This window comes from Poecilia reticulata, linkage group LG2, assembly GCF_000633615.1.
Source record: "Poecilia reticulata strain Guanapo linkage group LG2, Guppy_female_1.0+MT, whole genome shotgun sequence".
NCBI classification, from domain to species: domain Eukaryota; kingdom Metazoa; phylum Chordata; class Actinopteri; order Cyprinodontiformes; family Poeciliidae; genus Poecilia; species Poecilia reticulata.
The window spans coordinates 14,062,803-14,084,890 of record NC_024332.1 but is presented as its reverse complement, the minus strand read 5'-3'; the positions used below and the strand labels follow the sequence as shown (position 1 = coordinate 14,084,890).

Here is a 22,088-nt window from a genome sequence, read left to right as displayed (position 1 = left end):
AATTTGGCGCAGAATTAAGTTTACAATGCGTGACAAAATGAAGCCTAACAAAGCTGCACCCGTTCTATTCCAGCCCATCAAACTGAGTTTTCCACACGTCCCACAACATTAAATGCAATCTGTCTTCAACGTCACTACGCTCCGTATATTTAGATGCGTTTTTTTGGGTAAACTAGGGATCAGTGTGGGACATAAACAACACGTTGGTACCCTTCTGCTGCCGTCTCAATCATCACACCTCCTCCTACGTCTTCTCCTACCTGAGTAACGTACTGATTTCTTCTTCTCTTCCCTTGGGGGGGAGCGGAGGGACTGCTAATGCCTCGTCAGATCTAATCAGAAAAGTGCGGGTGACTCATTGACCGTCTGGTTGACTGGCTGATGTCTGCCTGACGGAGGCAGGGAGGCGTCGTTGCCAGGTAACTTGAGAGGCAGAGTGGAGACTTGTTTAGCAGATAGGATGACAGCGAGAGAAGCAGGATGTTACTATTTAACGCTAACCGGCTCTCACAGCGAGCCACGTCTCCGACTGATTGATTCTAACCTGACTGGATGAGCGTCTGACTCACCGAGTTACAGGAAGTCACACTGATAAACTGTAAATATTTGGTAGCTATAAAATGACACTCATGCTTTTTAACTGCTTTTGCGTCGGTGCTGCAGTTTTGGTTCATCCAGGAAGTTTCATACCAACCAATTTGTGCATGGGAACGTTTTGTACCTGCTTCGACAGACAGTAATCTGGAATGATCTTCTATATCCTTTTTCTAGTCTATAATGGGAAAACGATACGATAAATTGGAACATGGAGTAAGAAACAGTTTTCAGTTTAAACATTTTGAGGACTGTTTGTCTCCTATCATTATGAAAACACTAAGCTCAAATTAAATTGTAGGATCGGTTTAATGACACAGGTACAAGCCGGTTTGTTTACAGGTACAAAATGGTAAAAATGTTGATAAATAAAAGAGTTAAAACAAGTGAACAGAGTTGTTCTCTGTGCAATAAATGGGATCAGTAGTTTTGTTGTTTCATTCTAGCAGCATTTTGGGTCTCATTAGTCAAACAGTTCTGGTTATCAATCAAAAATCAAAGCTTAACGGACAGCAACAAATAAATCTAGTCCGATTTTTAAAAATTCAAAGAAAACCATATTGAGAATTATTGTTGGATATAGTCACAGACGGGGGATGGGCAGCACTTCCCTTCCCCCACCTGTTGCTGCACACAACTTGTCAGCTGGCTAAAACACGGCTACTGCACAGAAGCAGTTTGGCTGCTGGGAAACTCAGCGTGTGTTAAGCATTTCAGTCCAGACTTGTTAGCTAAGCAGAGAACCCGATTAATATCAGCTAACATCAGCTGGCAAAAACTAACTGTAAACATATTAATGTGGCTCAAGTCTGTGTAATAAGTTGAACATTTTTTAAATAATTACTATAACTTTAATAATAGATCTATCCATCATCATCATCATCATCATCATCATCATCATCATCGTGTTAAATACCATGATACCATAAACCGTGGTATTTCTGCAGCTAATACTGTTAAAAAACGCCCACATCTGGTTAGTTGTAGATATCTTTTGACATTTTTATTCTTTGCAGGCAGAAACAAGTGTGGCACAAATTATTTTCTGTTCACCCCACAATGTAAAAGTCATTAGCAAAAAGAAAAAATTCAGCAGTGTGGCTTTGAAAATACTTAGATTTTCAGAGTTTTTACTCTTGGAGTTCATTTGATAACTCTTGAGACTCAGTTTGCCTCATTATAAGAAGACAAACGGCTTTGTGACTGAATCAAATACTCCTCTTGAGTAGAGGCTTGGTCTGCGTTTTAAAAGTTTAAAAATGTTGCTAACAAATTCACGTTCGACTCTCAAAAAAAAAAAAAAAAAGCGAACTGGGATTTTGTTCTTTTTAAATTCAACTTGAAATCAAACTGCTTTTCAGTCCAAACTTCCCGTAATGAAAGACGGAGCTCTGTCCTCTGACCGCCTCGCCGATCGGACCCACAGACAACCGCTTCCACTGCACAGGCGGACATTATATTTTAATCTCTTCAGCCATCTTCATTGCCTCCATCCTGCCCTCTAATTTCATCATCAATTACTATTTCACACTCATTCTCTCTTTTGTCACTGGCCTCGTCCTTCTCACCTGCACGTCCTTTGGGAGGCCACACGGAAACGTGACAGAACTGGCAAAACGTCTCCTCGCTGCGATCCGGGCTACCCGAGGTCACGTCTCTCTACGTAAGGACTTCATTTGAACGCCAACAATTAACATTCGAACGCAGATTCAAGCAGCCAAACACAAATCAATAATTCAGAAGATATCAGGCAAGAAGATAAAGGTCCATCTCTTCAGAGGAGACCCTTCGCTGTGGCTGCTCGTTTTATGCGTTTGTCTGTTTTAAGGAGTGTGTGTGTGTGTGTGTGTGTGTGCGCGCATGTGTGTGTGCGTGTGTGTGTTTAATAAGCAGAGCCAGTCCAGCGCCTTTTCCAGGTCAGCTGATTATGATGGTTTGATGAGGAGTTTGAAACAGATAACTTAATTTGTTCAGGAACTTTTCCTGCTTGGCTGCGGCTGCTGGTAACCATTAGCTAATGACGTTAATTGCCCAGTCAGCAGTATTCTGTAACTATCATCGACCCCCAGCACTCTGTCTCTATAACCGTCTTTTTTTTTTTGCTTCCCTTTTCTTTAGGAACCCATAATGTGATGGAGACATCAGCATAAAAAGACTTTACATCAGCTTACTTCTTGCTTTTTCCCCTACACTAAATACAGTTTTAGAAAGAGCTGTTGTTGAGGTAAGCTAGCAAGTAAACTGAAATGTTTTACATTTGGAAAGTATCATATGTACCCGTACATATGATACTTTCCAAACGGGTATTAATATGTCTGTTTGAAGCTAATATTCCATTTTCGGAACGTTAAAACTTGCCATAATTGCCTTGGACAGGAATTAATACCCTTTGACCTTTTCCCCGTGTTGCCATGTTACAAGAACAAATTTCAACGTCCTGACAAATGTCTCCATACAAATTGTTCAAACAGGCAGTTTGGATCTTGAAAATTTGGAAACATGTTTCCCCCATTGAAAAAAAATACAAATGTAAATAATTTGTTCCACCTCTTTGAACTCTTTGTCCAATATGCTAAATGTGCCGAGCTATTTTACTAGAAGTTTCAAAGGATCTCAGACTGGGCCAGAGTTTCATTTGAAAGGGTCAGATTAAATCATAATCATGTGTTAGAATGGTCTAGTCAAAGTCCAGAGCTAAATTCAATCGAGACACTTAAAAATCATTGTTCGTAGGCAGCATCCACCCTGCATATGATGGGTGTTTTGATCTGCATCAAAGAGTTGTTTGTGGAAAAAAAATCTGAAAACCAGGCATCATTTCCCTTCCATTTCATAATCAGACACTAGATCTTAGTTGATATATACCGTAAAAATACAACTGAAATCTCTGAGGTTTTGGTCATAGTGTGGCATAATGTGAAAAACATTAAGAGGCATGAATACTTTCACAAGCCCCCTCCAAAACAACAGGTTTTGTTGAACTCTTTTAGGAGTCGACCCTTCAGCACATTTCACAGGAAACAAGTGCAGTTCAGTCTATAATTCACAAAGTGCAATAACAGTAATTTTTTTTATAACAGGACCTTATTGGACTTTGGGGGGGGTTTCTATGTGCACTCAATGTGTTTTATAGCTCTTGTGTCCGTACCAAGGGGAGTTGTTCTTTCCCAAAATAGATAGTCATCCTGAAATGCCTGAATATCTCACAGACACGGCAGACTCATCTATGTCTTAAACAAAGAATAACCAGCAGGATCACAAAGAGGGCAATTCAGAGATGATGTGACAAGAGATGATGCAATGTGAAGGATATTCTAGCTGATCCTCAAGTACAGTAATAAAACTAAATGCATATTTATCTAAAAATAAATTCTGATCTGAGCAACCTGTTTGTTTCGAGATTCTGTCTCTGTGACAGTGAAGGTAGCCGAGTTGGACTCACTCACCGGGACATGCCTGCACGTTACAGTCCTGGTATTCCACAGGGGAGCCACGGCACGCCACGGGGGCGCTCTTCCCCTCCGGCCCGGAACAGGTCCGCCGACGGGTGCGGTAACCTTTAGCACAACTCTGAGAGCAGCTGGACCAGGTCTCCCACGACGACCAGCTCGTCCCCGCCGTTCTCACCACTGGCGTTTTTAGCAACTCCTCCACCAGACCTGCAGATGGAGAGATTTAAAAAATAAAAATGGAATTAAAGTACCCAAGTTTGATTCAAGGTGAAGAATCGTAACCACAGCTGGTATATTCAGGGTTTAAACCAACGAACATCGATAGGAAGCATGCAAATCGACCAAGAGGCATTTTTCACTGTCTCTCTCCTCAAGGTCTGTATCTTTTGCATCCCACAGCTCCCTGCTGTCGGTGTTTCATCAGTTTGTTAAAGTCGATGCAGCCGACCCGCGGGAGGCTGACAGGGGGAGACAGGTAATCGATGTAGGAGAGGGCTGTGTGAAAAGGCCACCAGTGGCAAACATCAGTCTGCCGCTGTGTGCGACTCCCTGTGTGTCAGTGGTGTGTTTAGTACCAGACTGTGAGCCCGTCACTAACAGCGTGTAGCGGAGCTAACGGGTCTGAGGGAGGGTGTGTGTCATGGTTCTGCTGCGAGAAATCTTTACATGCTTGCTTCCCCCCATGTGTGCCATGCACACACACACGCACACACACACACACACACTAGGGGTTGAATGACTACATATTTTTTAAGGTCGACTACATCATGATAATAGTCGCGTCAATGTCGACTAGTTGCGGTGACGTCATAGTGACATAAGCGCAAAACCCATCACAACTACTTGGAGGCTTTATCAGCTATTTTCACGGCAAATATTAACCCCTACACTCTTCTCCCCTTCTCCCGCTTTAGTCTATTATGCAGAATTAAAAGAGCAATAAACAGATCATTCTTTGTGAGCAGCCGAGAAAAGTTTGTTGCACAAAGTCGGGTCTGACTTCTTTAGTTCAAACACCGGCTGATACTGATGATCCCTGGATAGTTACTTCTATAGGAGTCAAATTATCACACTGACCATAATGGCGCTTTTGGAACATCACAAACCAAACTTATTATGAACGGATCCCGTTTGGTTACAGTTGAATTCAACAAAGCCACCTGCTGCTCCTCTGCCCGATGCGCGGCAGGAAGCTCTGCTGACTCAGCAGCGGCTCTGAACCGACATGCAGACGGCGGCAGACATCGCCTCTATCAGACCCTCAGGATGAAGCTTGGACTTAGTTTCCAGATGTTGTCAAACCATATTTTTATAAGAGCGTAAAGCTGCCAGGTTAGAAGCTTCAATACGCAGGATGACGCTGATCAGTTGGGGGTAGTTGAGGGATAAAAAAACCTGACATCATGACGCGTTATTGCACATTACTCTGGTAGTCTTTTTTTTTTAAAGGATTTTTTCGTCACTAGTTTATTTGACAGCAATCTGACTGTAATGGAGCAGAGAGAGCGAAGCGGGGGGAGAGAGGCCTGGACCCAGCGAATGGAGGATGGGAGTCTGACTCCTGCGGGCTAAAGTCTCTATATGCGGGGCGCAGCGCTAACCACCGCGCTGCACAACACCCCTATTGCAGGAGCCTATGCTGTAATTTACAGTGTCTCTTTGTTACATTATTTACGTTTTTATACAATTTGAGCTTTCTGACAAACTCACCTAGTCCCACCTTCTTTCATTTCCTTGGAAAAATCTGTTTTGTCACGTGATTGCGACAAGTCGACGGGCCAGAAAAAAGCCATTGCAGAGAAAAGAATCGACTAGTCGACTAATTGGTGCAACCCCTAACACACACACGCACACACACACACACTCACACGCACACACTCTCTTGTCTAAGGGAAAATTTAGAAGAACCAATTAACCTTTCTGGCATGTTTTTGGACTTTCCACGCGGAAAGACTCCAGGCCAGGATTCAAACTCTGACTTTTTTCCCTCAAGGCAAGAGTCACATGTTTTTCATACTTTGGCTGGTACTCTGACTTGCAGTCAGGAGCAACTTATATACGTCTTTTTTTCCATAATTCGTAGAGACATATACGACACAAACATTACAAACTGTAGCAGCGAGGTAAGCTAATTGTGGCTTAAAGCTGGATGGCCAAAGCTCGAGGAACAAGTGAACACGCTGCCCGCATTCTGATGATCTGCTACCTCGTCAGACATTCCTACTGTAGCGCGTTTAGATAGCTGTGTCTGTCTGTCAGTGCTACTTTTTAAAACACCTGGAACAGCTGTTGATGATTGTAAAGAGTTCAGCTACGTCTCCACGCCCTGGCAGTTGCCAAGGAGATAAATATAATTGAATTTGCAGCAGGGTCTTCTTGGTGTTCGCTGTTCAGGCTATGCAACATCCTCTCTGTCACCACATATTTACTGCAGGCGTCTCCGCTCTGCCCCGCTGCGCACTTCACCGGAGGAGCAGGTCATTCCTGACCCCCTGATTTTTGAACATGGGCGCTGGTGTGTCAGAAACTGCCGGCAGACGTAAAATACAGTCAAAAGTTTCCATAGGTTTGTTGAACACAAAGTGTCACCGGATCATATCATTAACATGGACAAGATCTCCCTCATGTCTGACAACTTCTAAATAAAGAAGATTTTTTGTTGTTTTCATCTCAGTGGGATTTTATCTTAGTAAAATAAAGGTTAAATAAAATATTAAAAAAATGAGTGGCAGCACCGGGTGAGTGGGATCCAGTTCAATCCTTTGAAAACTTAGTAATAAGCTTACAAAGGATTGTACAACTGCTATTCATTGACTGCATGATATTTAAATGTGGTTTTGTAAGAAAAAGTACATCAAGTCCTTAAAATCAGTAAATTGTTGGAAAATAATCTTAACTAAAAGCAAAGTTGAATGACCAAAAACTGGCTCTATTATGTCCACTTTGATTAAACTGGGGGAAAAAAAATCTTTATTTCAAATAAAGACTGTTTTTATTCATTCGAATTATCAACCATTTTTCCATTATTGACACTTAATTTGTTTTATTTGATAAGTTTTCTTATAAAACTGGATCTTTTTCCATTCTGCTTTACTCAGGAAGCAACAAATACATTTAGCAGATTATTACTGTGATACTCAAGAGAAAAACAACATGGCAGGAGAGTGGATGCTACAGCACGCTTCTGCAAAGTCATCTGTCCTATTGCTACTTACTCAGAGATGTAAACAAAACACTCTGCTCTTCCACGATTGCAGCGTTTTCCTGCGGCAGGGTTATTTATCAAGCTCCTGCCGCCTTTAGCTTGGTGCTCTTAAGACTTCTGCTCTCTGAATGACAGCTGATCCAGGCCACTCACAGGTTTATCACCAACTCAAATTCTACTTCCTGTAAACTATAAAATTCATCTTCACTACCGACTACAATAATGTCATTTTTTAGGTCTTGTTTTGGAATCTTAACGAATGAGAACAGCTGCAGCAAACAGAAGGACAATTTGAAATCAGACCTTGGTGCTACCCTGACCGCGTTTCGAAGGGGAATTCACGAAGCGGTGCAATCTGCTAACTTCTGGTTTGTTTTTTGTTTGTTTTTTTTGCAATGTTTTGCATGTGGCATTTGATTTATTTTTGCATCAGAAAGTTACACAGACGCCCTGGATACATGCAGATGCAAATGATTATGGTCCTTTAGAATGCAAACAAATTTTCTACGGCTCTAAACGTCCCCTAAAAATCATGGAGATTTAAATGTGGGAAGTGTGTCAGTGGAGAGAGATGCAATTTGCTAGGGAAGTGCTATTCAAGGGATACGATTTCTTTGTGAGTAGTTTAAAAATAAGACATTTCTGGTTTGCACAGAATTGCTTTATGAATACGTCTCTTGTGTGCGTTTCTTTTTAATTCCTAAAAATTAGAGATTCACTGATAAGTAGACCAGAGACCAGAATAAGCCAAATTTCAGCTTAGCAAGCCTCTTTACCATCTGGTTTAAAACTCAAAAGTCTTTTTCCAAAACAATCAACACACAATATAAGCGCTACCGGCTCATGTCTTAACAACACTCTTTGGTGTAGAGCTGAATTTTTACTGAAGAGGACTGATACTTCCATTATTAGTGAGGTCAGGAAGCATAAAGATGTAAGAACCTGGTTCAGCAGATAACAGGAAGGCTAAATGAAGTACATCAAATGTTCAGCTTTATCCCTTTGAGCTTTAGCAATGTGCCTGAAAACATTTGGCAATGCTGGAAGCATTTTAGAAATATTAGCATTATAGGATCTACATTAACCCACAGAGAGAGAGAATGAGAGAGAGAGAGAGAGAGAGAGACTGCTGTTTTATAATTGGCATGAATTGGCAGCACAAACCTGAAGACTAGCCACGAAACGCGCTGCAGCACGTAAAACAGCCCACACCGTAGGCATCAAAATTCCTTCGGTGAAAAAGATATTAATTCATGACACTGATGTTATCTGCTGCTTGGGGAAAAGAATTATGGAAATGTCAATGGGCTGTAGAAAGCCAGGCAACGCACCATCGATCACAGCTGCATCAAAATAAAACCCCATATTAGGACAAACGTGTTCAGTCCGGCTCCTCGAAAGCCGCGTCTGGTTTACATGGCAGAAAACCGCTGCAAATATGAAACACAGCGAAATTTAAAACTCCAGTGTGACTCTGTGAATACAAATATGGGCTGCTGCTCATCTCTTCATGTTCTCTGGACATTGAGTGGGTGCAGTAATAGTCCTTATCTTTTGCAGTACCTCAGAATCTATCGCTACGCTATCACTGTGATCTATAAGCGAGCCGTTAAACCTACGAAAAGAAAAATGAGTCAAGCAATCAGACATCTCCAGGTGGCAGCGGTTCCTCCTTATTGGCGGCTGTAAACGCAGAGCTGTACTCGCGTCCGCCACTTACTGTCCGTATCGCAGACCACCGTCCCGTCATTCGGACAGAAGCGCGTCTCCACCTTCCTCCGTCCGATCTGCAGCTCGTGGGGGTCGGCCAGGTGGGCCCGGCACATGTAGCGCATCCTCTGCTCCTGACGGGCCCCGCCCTGGGTCACGTTGACCGGCATCCAGGGCGTCCAAGGCGTGTTCCTCTTCACCTCTGGACATGCCTCCAGGTTGCAGGCCTTGTACTCCTACAGGACACAGTGGACATTTACAGACAAGTTTTACTCCTACATGAAAAGCAGAAAAGTGGTTATTTGTTTTACACTAGCATTTCATAAATTAGATTAAATTGGGATGTAAAGAAATTCTGCCTCCTGCTTGAATAAAAAGTATAAATTTGATATGACTTTAGCTTTCTGTTACATCACTAGAGACACTTTTTCTGTTGGCTTAGATTCATATTTTTGACCTATTCTGTTGCCGATTCAACATTTGGACGACAAAGGTGCGTTTAGCTCAAATCATCACCATCATCACCTCTACTATGTTTGTGGTCTGAGGCGTGTATATTAAAATTATGTGTAGGTTTTTCTCCAGGTGCTTCTGTTGTGGCTGTTACCTCTAATTTGGATACAGCTGTTCAGAGGACGTTGTGCCAAAAGTCTTATTTACGTTTAGAAGAAGCTTCATTAGACGAAGCTATTTTGCACGCAAAAATATTTTTTTCTAATGTTAAAACAAACTAAAGTAGTTTCAAAAGTAGCATTTTTTACTTAAGAAGTGTCAAATATTTTACATTCACCATATTCACTTGGAGCTGTAGAGTGTGAGATAAAGTTTATTTGATTTATTTTTGATTTTCTGATTTCAGTCAGAATTTCCTTCTAAAAAGATTTCCTAAATATGTCATAAATTATGTTTTCCAGTGAGGAAGATTTAAAAAATCTTTTAAAAATGAGAACCATTAAGCAGGTTATGCTTCAAATGTGGGCATGGATGTACTTCCTTCCTTCCTTTCTTTATTTCTTTTTTTTTTGTACACTAATGTTACTTATGTTTTTAGAAATAAAGTTACTTTAACATAAGCTAGCATTATTCATTGTGCTATCAGCTGTTCAGGACATCAGGATTGGATTCTTCTCWGTCAGTGAGTCCAAGAAGCATAATATGTGCTGCATTTATTGATATAAACATTTGTAGTTGTGACTCTTTCTTGTGTAAGAGTTACGTTACGTTACATGTCATTAAAATCTTCCACTGTCATCCGTTTTGTTTTCTTTTTAATGTCTTGATAATGTTTTTTTTTCCTTTGCTAGTTAAAAAAATATCCCTTTTGCATCAGTTGAATTGGGTTTTTTTTACACCCACCACTTCTGATTTTTGGGTCGGAGTGTGTTTTTGTGAGTGTGTGTTTTCCCTACCAGTGCACATCCTGGACAGCTGTTGCCGTTCTCACAGGACCTGACCCTGGAATGGACACCTCCGCCGCACTCTGTGCTGCACTTGGTCCACGAGGCCCACGGCGTCCAGAAAATGGGCTGCGGACACGATACGCCCTCGTTGCAGAACCTGTTGAGAAGACGGTGGTGGGACGTGTTCAGTTTGCTGAATGTGGCTGAAAATCGCAAAACGTCACCGGAAAATTTCATTTAGCTTGGATTGAACTTGACGGCTAAGTTAGATCAACAGTTGGTTAGGCGTTAAATTACCTGCCAACATATTTTAAAACAGAACATGACATAATTCAGTACCTTTCTTCTACCATTCAGACCTAGTCAGTCTTCAAACCTATAACTGCACATTCAAAAAGTTTGTATAAAAACATTTTTTGGATGAGTTAAGCACAAACACAGGCAATGAAGGTAAAAATGGTGTCAGAATATCTTAATAGGGTTAAAGCTCCTTCTATGAATTAAACAACATGTATCAAACTTTTTGTTTATGCATATGTTTAAATATTAAACTTTAAATGTAGTTTTCTAAGGGAATTAATGCAAAAGCTTATTTAGAAGTGATTATTTTACCGTTCGTCCCTGGTGGGCCCCACGCACACGCGTCCGCCGTGCCGGGGTGACGGGTTGTTACACGAGCGCTGGCGCAACTCGAAGCCTGTGCCGCAGGTCGTGCTGCACTGTCCCCACGACGACCACGGTGTCCAGCCTCCGTTTCTATGGCAACAGACGCACAGGCAGACGTTAGCAACCTCCGGGTATCCAGAAACCTAATTTTTTCCACTAATGACTTTAACATTGTTTTCTCACAAGGCGTTAATACGATGCTGAATTAGAGGATACAAAAATACCTTTTCAGCTCTGCCTTTTAACTCACTGCTCTAATTCTGAACTTCTGTGAGCAGAAACACACACACAAAAAAAACCCACACTCATTCTGACTAGGAAACATTCACTCAATTTGCTTAAGTGCTTTGTTCCTGGGAAGCTCTCCTCATGATTTAATTGCCACTCTCTACAAAAGCACAATTTAATTTCCATACCCAGGATTAAATCTGCCATAGCTACCAGTGGGATGAAAGGGCTTTAACTCTTTGTCTCTGTTCTGTGATTGGCCCATTCTGCTGAAGACAAAGGAAGTGAGGAATTTCTCAGGTGGAAACTTGGTGTCACCTAAATAACAAACTAGAACCTCCTGTCATCAAAATCACTGCTACAAATATGGTGTGATGCCAGTGAAACAATCTGTAATCATAGTTTTGTGGTTTGTGGTCAGTCCAGTTTGTTTGGATTTGAGACAAGACAAGAAGAGGGCTCATCAAATCTTCACAGGCGGCCATTTTAAATTATACAACACATTTTACTAAACCTCTGTGTAATAACATAAAAATGGTAAGATGTATATCTTGTGTCAGTGACTTTGGTGCCCGCTAGAGAACATTTGTTTAGTTTAGGTACCTTTCTTTTACCTTAGTTAGCACATGCTAGCAGCCTGCTAGCTTTTCAACTGTAATCTGCACTCTATTTCTACTATAAAGTCTCATTTTCTGAGTTTGCAGTTGGAAATTCAACAACAACGCTGCCAAAAGTTAAAATTTGAAGGGAAATGTTGGTGTCCCCCACGCATCCCCAAGGTCAATTTCCAATATGGCTGCTCACAGACACAACATGGTCAAAGTAGTATGAAATACGTACTAGCTCAGTTTACATCCCAGGAAATCAGTCATGCAAATTATACTGTGTAACGTCTATTTATGAATGTTTTTATAATGCAAAGAGAAATACATTGCTGTGTGTGTTCTTCACAGCATGTAGCACCACTTAATGAGAAAATCCCATTGGTTTTCCAATTTGCAACTGGAACGCCCCCAACTTATAAAGCCACACTCCAGCTCCAACAAGAGGCAACAACAATGTCTTCATCACCTAGTTTTATTTCAAACAGTGCTCTCTACTGAAGATAAATTATAATATGCAGATTCAGATGTTTATCAGTAAATTATTAATTGGCAAAGTTTTCATTTTCCTTAATGATTCAAGATAAAAAAAATGCTCATTCTAATCAAATTTTTAGCAACTTAGGTACAGGTTATGTCTTTTCAACCTGCACGTTGGTGGTGCTGATGCCACTTTAACACATTTTTTTGTGTTGAAAACCTAACCCAGTATGCTGGGTCGAACCAGGAAGCCAACACTGCTGCACTAAATCAATCCACTGGTGGATTTGTCCATTTATAACCAGATACTGGGTTAGTAGAATAACTCAAATTGAGTTGAAATTAACCCAGCAAGGTTCATAGTGTACGGGTTACTCACTGTCCCTCATCATCTTTACGTTCATACAATTTAGTTGCAGGAAATGGGCCGAAAATGCCAACTTAATCAGCTTCTGTGTGCTACAATAAAAAAAACTATCATTAATGAATTAATTGAGCTGTTTCCAAAATATAATATGTTAAATATTTGTAAGTTGTTGAATAAAAATGCAGTCCAGAGATTGGTTGGGTTTACCGTCTGGAAAGCAGCTTGGGGGATTCCTGGTAAAAGTAACACTGGCAGGAACTTTTCCTTAAAGCCACCACTAAAACAGGACCAACAACACAGCAAACAATTTGGAAATGAAATGTTTCCACAACAGTTTGAAAGCAGCTTCAAAATCTAAAACTTTATTTCATAAAAGGACAAACGTTAACATCTGTTTCTGGTTATTGTCAGAAAGTACTACAGACTGACTTTAACTGGATCTGAGCATCTACTTCTTCATTTCTGCAGAAGTTGGAAGATAAATTAATTATTTTACAATATTCACACTTAAATGTACAGACCAAAGTCAGAGGATAAACATCAATGTAATTGTTAAATGTATCAATTGAGCACTAAGGACAACACAAGTTGCTTTGCATGTCCTCCACCTGTAAATTACTTTATGTACAGTGGAATGACCAATTTGAAATGCCTTTAAAACTCTTTCATTCCCTTACCAGACTCACGACTTGCTACAATCTTCTGAGGGCTTCAGCGTGACCTTTAAATGTTATCACAATGTCCACGCTCACTTCAACGGTCAGGAGCCAGTCTTAAGGTGTAATCAGGGCAAATCTCCTTTAAATTGTGTGCATTTAATTTGAAATGCATGTGTGTGACTTTGAGCCATTTTAAGTGGATACAATTTTGGAGATGTCCTAGTTTATAACTCAGCACAAATTATATTACGACTGAAACAAACACATTTATTTCTTCTGACCTGGAGCAGTTTGAGACTTCAATGGTTGGACCTTCGCAGGTTTTGCCGCCGCACCGAGGGGCGGGGCTGTCGCAGGATCTGGAGCGACACAAACAGGAGCTCACGCCGTCCAGCGCGTCTTCGTTGCTGCAGGGGTGCCACGGCGTCCAGAACCCAAAGCCGCCGTCGATGGTCTGGTTCCGCAGCTGGAGGACAAACATCATTTTCACTGTGCGTCAGTGACAGAGAGAGTCCACTGTGAAGTGAATGTTCGAGGAATGAAAAAGCAACACAGGTTTTACAATTTACTTCACTGACGCTACTGATGGAAAACTTACTTATTTGATATTGTTTCATTTTTAAATTTGTCAGACAGATTAATCTTTATCTTCTAAAGCTGTCCTAAAGAATCTCAAAATCCTTTTTTTCTCCTTTTGAAACATTCAGACTTTCCAATCGTAGAGAATATCTTAGTTTTATCATTGCACACACTGCAAAAACATACAGTCTTACAAAGTATTTTTGTCTAATTTCTAATGCAAATATCTTAGTAAACCTGAATTAAGACAAAACTAACATAAAAGTAACTTGTGAGCAAGATATAGAAGTTTGTTTTGAGTAATAACTCCTTAATCATGGTGAAAAGGTATTAGTCCCATTAGCAGATTATTTCACTTATAACGTGGGTAAATTGTCTTGTAATTAGTAAATTTATCTGCCAACGGAAAAAATACTTTTTCACCAATATTAAGAAATTATTTATTTAAAACGAGCTCCTTACTGAAGAGATACTTATATGTTAGTTTTCACTTATTTCAAGTGTAATAAGATAATTGCACTAGAAACAAGACTAAAAATATTTGGTAAGATGTTTTGATTTTTTTTGCAGTGCATTTATGCCTCCAATCATGGAGAATTTGAATTTTCCTGTTTTATAATGTTTTTGTTTATCTCTTTGATATGAAATCACATAATTGCCAAGAAACAGACACTAAATAATAGCATTGAAAAACAATGAGTCCAGGTCATAAACACAGTTCAATGGGCAGAGTAAACTAAGCTCCCACATAGAAGGATGACAAGAGCAGAAAGTCTGAAAAAACTCAGGAAAGCCTCATAATCCAACACATACTTCATGTGTTCAACACATGGCGGCTTCCTGACGTCCACAGGCTCCGGGTCGCTACTGTTTATTGACATTTCACCAGAAGACAGACGCAGTGATGTAAACGCTGACGTGTGCAGAGATAAACAACCTGCTGAGTTTGGGCCGAGCGACAGAAAGCCCGATGGATGCGTGCAGTAAACGCAGCGAGGTCGGTCTTACCGGACAAACGGTGATGTTCTGTTTCCACTGGCTCATGTTGGAGCTTTCCTCCAGCGTTGTGCATTTGCGCTGCCTAAAGTCCCAGCCGCAGTACGGATCCCTGGCCTCCAAGCAGAGCCTAGGAAGACGAGTGAAGAAATGATAAAGATTAACAAAATGGAAGACAAACTATCTGCACCTGTTTTCCCCGTTTAAAAGTGGAATAATGCGTCAGACCAGTAAAAAAAGACTTTTAATGGAGAGTATATTTAATACATAAGAGTTTCTTTCTTCCTTTTTTTTTTAAACCAAAGTTGTTTGTCTCTCTGTCTGTCCCAACAGTACAGTTAGATACTGCGTGTTTAACACAACTGGCTTCATAAGTAAATAATGAGGCAACAATGAACTCCCTAAACGGGATGTGTTCGTCTTGACTTTAACGTCTCCAGGATTCATTGAATAAATCACACAAGGTGAACACTAAATACTTTGGTAAGGTCAGACGAATTCACCGACTCATTCAGTTGGTTTGTTTAACTGTATTTCAGCCGCAGTATTTAAATATAAACTCTTTTTGGTAGTAAAAAAAAGAAGTTCAAATTCAGTTTGTTCTTCTGACAACTACATCCACATGTCAATAATTTTCACAAGGCTCACAAAGTGTGAACACAGGAACAAACAACCTCACAGTAGCAAGTCATGACCTTCAACATAAAAAAAAAAAACAACAACTTGAAAAGTTGGAAAATGTCTCATCAGCTCCAACCCCAACGTTTCACATGTCAGCTGTGTACAGGTAAGTCAGAGATCTGGACTTTATAAAAAAGTTTTTCTGTCTTCTTGTTTGACGTTAAATCAGGGGCTCACAGCAATCTGCACATGTGTTTATGACAAGATCCTTTGGAGTTTAGATGCAAAAAATCTCAGAGTATCGATTTGATTTTTGACTGACTGGATCTGGTTTTGTCTTTGCCTGAGTTCATAGTTTTTGATCATTTGTGATCTGTGTTTTGATTACATCAATCTGTTCACAGTTATTTCAATTTATTTCTTTCCTTCCTTAGTTATTTTTATTCCCCCCATTTGTTCACTCCTCTTTGCCTCTCTGCGCCATCTCTTCCTCTCTCTCCCTCAGCTTGCCTTCAGCTCTCTCCTCACAGCTGCACTTTGTTTCCTAATTGGTACCAGTCCATTGTTCCAGCAATCAACGTCCCACTATTTAACCCCCTCTCCTTCAGTCGCTCCTTGCTGGATCCATTTGTTAACTTCAGACACCCGACTCCCGTTTGTTCCTGCCCCTCGCTCCCTGTGTTCCTCTTCTTGCATTTCCACTTCTTGTTTACTTTTTCTTTCATTAAAAACTCACCATCGGCTCCTCATCTCTGTTTGTCTGCCTTTGGGTTCCAATCAACACACCGAATCATGACGACAGTTAGCAAGTCCCAYTCGTTTTCAAACTTGCAACTAACTGGAAAACAAGTTAGTGGAGATGAAATTCTCAGATCCAAGTTATGTTATCTGTAAAAATTAACTATGCATCATCGCTGGCCTGGTGGTCTTTGCATTGATTTGGATTGATTGCATTGTTAGCTCTGGCCCTGTTTACCATTATGCACTTTATTAATTTGTTCAGTGTCAAATTTCTTAGGAAAGAAGAAAGAAGTTACGGATGCGGCGCATCGATAAAAGAGCGTTAAACGAATAAAATGTTTCTCCACTTTGCATTCATATCAGCAACGCTACGCATGGTACATTACCCAAACAGTGATTAAATATTTGTGAGCTCCTCCAGTAAAACAGAGGCTTAATGACTGCTAATTAAATCCAAAGCTGTTAATGACGAGGCTAAGCCGCCAGAGCTGATCAGGATGCCTGAGGAACATTGAATAAAAGGAATCAACTGAATAACTCCTCTTCCTCTCAAAAGCTTCCCTTCGCTCGCTGCATCCCGCTCTCTATTTACCCTCCTTCCCTCTCTAAACTCACTAATTACAGAACTGCGGCTTCTCCCTCTCCATCGCCCTCAATACCTCTGGAAAAATAAAATAAAAGGTCTTGTTTCTTCTTTCCTGGCGGAGGCTCTGGCGGTATATTTGGAGAGAGGCCTGTAATGTTTAGCCTGGAGACGGAGGAAAACTCTGAGTGTTGCTGCTGCTGCTGTTGTTTCTTAGAGGTCTTCGTGCCAGCAGGGCTGGAGAGCCCTGGTGAACCTGAGGTCAGTTTACATCTAATAAAGACATAACGGCTTAGTCAGCACATCTGACAGGAATGAGGGAGCGCACACGTTCAGGGAGCGGCGTTGCACAGCGAAGCCGGAATAAAGGCAGATTCCATCTTGGCCAATTGACTGTCACCTTGTGTGTGCGTCATTTTCCTTTCATGAAGTGACTCCATTACATCAACGCCCAGCGCCATCTCGGCAACAAATGGAACAATAATCATAATGAGGTCGGCCGCGCATTCACAGTTCAGTGAACATAATCGTTATTTTCCCGCGGCGTCAGGAGGAGCTCGTCGCCGTTTTGGCTCAAGGTCGGCCATATTGCGTTCGCATCGACTTTGATGTGTGGTTCTGCTTCGTCATCACGGCCGAGGATTTCTCATTTGGCTTTCTGATTACCAACACACTCGACTTCAGCACACGCCATTAAAGGGTTCAGCTGAGCGTAAAAATTAATAAGTGCATAATTCAAGGATGGGGCAATTATTAAAGAAGGATGGTGGCAGGAATATGAAGCTTAGTAGCTTTCAGTGGGCCTGGAGGCAGACTGAGGGGCTTCTGGTGTTAGGGGAAGATACATTTACATCGGAATTCACCAAAAAGTGGCATTAATTAAAATAAAAACGGAAGTAGAAACACACAAATGAGTTCAGAAGAGATTGCACTTATTACAGTGCAATTGTGAACGGATATCGATAGTAAATCTCACTTTTCAAACAAACGCGTTACGCATGACGCATCATCAGACATGGCAGTAAATGTTTTGGATAGCGATAGCTTTAGGCAGAATGTTGACAGAATGGCCAAAACAAAATGTTACTTCAACGTTTTTGTGGGAAAAAAAGTTATTTTGAGATAAAACGTAATTTATCAGGGTTTTTTTTGCAACATTTAAGGCAGAAACAGTAGATTGATTAACACTGTTAATGTAACAGGTTTAGCCAGAGTTATGTATGTATGTATGTATGTATGTATGTATGTATGTATGTATGTATGTATGTATGTATGTATGTAATGTGCTGCTTCTGATTAGCATATTTAATAAAACTATTTAACAGGGTTTCCCCATGAGTATTATAAGCTTGGCGGGCCACCAGGTCTTACCAGGCTTTACTTGCCCCCACCACCAGGCTAAGCATAGTTTGCTTATTTTAAATTGAGCTTTTTATACACCACTAACCATAAAGACGCATTAAGCTAGGTTCATAGTTGACGCACTAAACTGGGCAAAAGTTCCTAAATTAAGATATCTACTCGTCTAGCTGTGTTAAAAGCTAGAAGTGTTGTAGCTTTTAACACAAAATCACACTGGACTGCCCTAGTGCCTCCTACCACCGGGTTTAGCAAGTTCTCTGGTGGAAACCTTGTAAATAGTACTACTTCACGTAGTACTATGACGAGATGTGTTTTTCGTTTTTTTGATGTTTTGTCTTAGTACTGCTACAAACTTCTGCATATTTTCTTGTGAATTTCTCTTGAGCTCAAGCCAGGTCATCATTTTAAACAAAAATAAGACACTGTTTTAAATTTGTTTCACATATTTTGACAAAAGGAATGGCCAAAAATAAATTCAACCTCCACTAGAGACATATCCCGAAAGACTGGTAGAAATAGATTATTCTGCAATATATTGACTCGGGGGGGATAGAATTCAAATTATCATCACAATTGTCAAATTTCTATTTGTAAAATTCTAAAAAAAAAACAAAAAAAAAACCAAATCAAAACATAGGTACTACTTTGTTCATAAAAATCCCTCCCAAAGAATGTAAAGTTTTGTAGAAAAGTTGATTGGTGAGAATACTTTTGCAAATCACTCCAGTATGTTTCCGAATGGCTGCACAGTTTAGAGTTTCCATCAAAAAACAACATGAAATTTAAGAGAAATTGTAATTACTTATATTCTGTTTATACATAGAGACTATGGGACAAAATAAAACTTGACAGGTTTTGATTTTCTCCAATCACTTCTTCCCCCAGAGTCCACTTTCAGTATTTAAAGGTTCAATAACGTAGCGATAATAGATGTTACACCGTTGTGTCCCTTTCTCTCTCCTCCTGACCTTTTCTCTTCAGCCAGCTCTTCCTGTCCTCTCTCGGCCAGCCAAAAGCAGTGATTGATTTTTACCGCAGAGAAAAGCTCATTTCTGAGACAGTTACTGTGAAAAAAAGACAGCCTACAAATATGGTGGACGGCAAGACACGTAAGAACGAGCGTGTGAGTGCCTGTAGCTGTCAGTTCCCCGAATAGCCTTTAAATATATGTTATAGGGGATATATTTCAACCGCAGATTCATGGCCACCTAGGAATCTCTGACAAGTCAGACGATGTTGGGCTGCTGTTTATTTCAGCGCAGCGGACACCCGATGGCACGCTATATCAAAACGGACGAGCCAGGCCATGTGGCCGGGTAAATTCTGAGGCGAGAAGATTAATCTCTCGTTTTCGCTCCGTGTGTTTAATTGGCTTTTCAAATCGTTTGTGAGCGCTGTAAAAAGAAGTGTCTACTTTTATTGCAGCGCCTACAACAACACTTCACCTTTAACGGCAGGACGTCACGGGATGACTGCGAATATGAGCTGATAAATAATGGATCGTAGTCATTGACTATTAGCTGTAGGACTGGTGATGTTGGATCACTATATGCTCTTCCTCTCTGCAAGAACCCAGTGTTTTGGAGGGGGAAAAAAAATCTCCTGCTGGCATTCTCAAGAGACCAGCACTCAGACTCCCCCAGCCCTCCCTGCAGGGCTGAGAGTTGGTCCCTGGAGCGGTTTTCTCCCCACTGAGCTGGCCGTTTGGGAACTCTGCTCATGATTAACAGGAAACACACTGAACTCCTGCTAGCGCTCAAAGCTGATACATCCAATTAAGCCCAGTTAGGGACGGCCTGCAGAACGACGGGGCCGGGAAACAGAATCGGGGAAACAAAAGTCAGACGGCTGTCAGAGAAGAACCCCTGGGGAATGAGAATCACAGGAAACCAACAGGGAGGGAACGACCAAATAAGGCAATGTGGCTTACAGGTGGACATGCAGATTACATTCCCACTGTCCGTCAGGTTTTAGAAAAAAAAAAGAAAGTGCAGCATACATGTTTTACTATCTGAGGAACACTGCCAGAGGACAACCTGACTAGTTCACATGTTTGTATTTTGTAGTATAAATTATCGTAATTACTGGTACTGTGCAGTTGGTRGAGCTGTTGCCTTGCAGCAAGAAGGTTCTGGGGTCGATTCCCAGCCCCAGTCTTTCTGCATGGAGTTTGCATGTTCTCCCTGTGCATGCGTGGGTTTTCTCCGGGTACTCCAGTTTCCTCCCACAGTCCAAAAACATGACTGTCAGGTTAATTGGTCTGTCTTAATTGCCCCTAGGTGTGAGTGTGTGTGTGCATGGTTGTTTGTCCTGTGTGTCTCTGTGTTGCCCTGCGACAGACTGGCGACCTGTCCAGGGTGACCCCCGCCTCTCGCCTGGAACGTTAGCTGGAGATGGGCACCAGCAACCCTCCCGACCCCACTGAGGGACAAGAGTGTACAGAAAAAGGATGGATTATCGTAATCCTAAACTTTCTCATCCTACTTAATTCATTTTTAATTTAGTAGTTTTGGCAAGCATTGTTTTCCCCCCTCATCAGGACATAAAGGCAATAATGGTTTGCCATTTTATTTTAATGTATCCAAAATGACAAATTATTGCTTGTTACATTGAAAAACAGGCCGTCTGGATATTCTTATATAGATCTAGACTCTAATATTTGATAGGTCTTGTTATTTTTTTTATAGACAACAGATGAAATATCACCAGAAAAGAAAAAAAATCCACCTTGCGATGTGTTTCTGGCACATGACAACACATTCCGAGTCAGACTATTGATCATCTTGAATTATAGATATGTGTAAAACACCATAAAGGTTCAAACGCCTTAGCAGACAAAAGGAAGCTTAAAGAGCAGCGAGCTAGAGGTTGAGATGCAGCGCCAGGAGGAGTAGATTGAGAGAGCACCACAGAGAGAGTGAAACTGGAGGAGAGACCAAAAATGATTACACTGAACCTCAGCCAGAACAAAGCCAGTAATAAAAGTAACAGCATTCTGGACCAGTAATAAATACATCCACTCTGTGAACACAATTTCTCTCTCTCTCTCTCTCTCTCTCTCTCTCTCCTGGCCAGCGAAATGTTCCTGTGATTGGTCATACAGGCTTAGCAGCGGTGGGCTCCGGTAACCAGCTGGCGGCCGCAGCCGACAGTAAATTAGGTTTGCCGGGAGAGCGGCCCGTAAGCTGCACTCACACAGAGGCGGGCGGGGGGGTCCGCCGGTGCCGAAGCTTCCTGCAGGAATCGCGCTCATGCGTAGAGGAAAAATTGCGTTCCAGCGCGCAACGTCCTCAGCAGACGCCGAAAAAGACAAACACATAAAACATTTTGTGCAGACGCTGAAAGTCAAATGAGACTTGGCCTCCTTAGCACACTGCTGCTGGGTCAATCCAGTCGTTAAACCCACTCCCTCTCTCCCTCTTGAAGAGAAACGTGAGTTAAAGCCCTTCAGGGTGAAGGCAGCAGGACTTTTGTTTTTATCTTGTGGAGAAACTTGACATTTTGAACCAAAGACTCAATTTATTCCACTTCACTCTGGTATCAGTCGGGTATGTCTTTTTATTTATATGTTACATTTTTTATTGACTTTCAGAACTGTTTTGACATATTCCTGATGTTTTTTTTTATGTTGTCACGATGTGAAGCACTTTGAACTGCTGTGTTGCTGAAATGTGCTACAAAAATAAACCTGATTGACTGATTTCCAGTTGTTCAATCTAGTCATTAGTATCTTCCAGATGGTTTCAAATTTAGATTTTTTTCACCAAAAAGCAAATATGCAGTTCTGTGCCCAACACTATTTCTGCCCAATCTGTTTCAAACCAAAGTGGAAGTGAGGAAAAG

At 41.2% G+C, this 22,088-nt stretch overlaps 1 protein-coding gene across 1 annotated transcript in view; it reads right to left on the bottom strand.

Annotated features, from left to right (window-relative positions):
- sema5ba (sema domain, seven thrombospondin repeats (type 1 and type 1-like), transmembrane domain (TM) and short cytoplasmic domain, (semaphorin) 5Ba) overlaps window positions 1-22,088 on the bottom strand; it is a 183,705-nt gene that overhangs the window by 16,941 nt on the left and 144,676 nt on the right. Inside the window, exons 11-16 of the mRNA XM_008435404.2 lie at window positions 14,951-15,068; window positions 13,645-13,829; window positions 10,974-11,117; window positions 10,371-10,518; window positions 8,972-9,197; window positions 4,041-4,253 (exon numbers count right to left, since the gene is read on the bottom strand). Of these exons, the coding sequence (XP_008433626.1) occupies window positions 4,041-4,253; window positions 8,972-9,197; window positions 10,371-10,518; window positions 10,974-11,117; window positions 13,645-13,829; window positions 14,951-15,068 (1,034 nt within the window). The remainder of the gene's footprint in view (window positions 1-4,040; window positions 4,254-8,971; window positions 9,198-10,370; window positions 10,519-10,973; window positions 11,118-13,644; window positions 13,830-14,950; window positions 15,069-22,088) is intronic.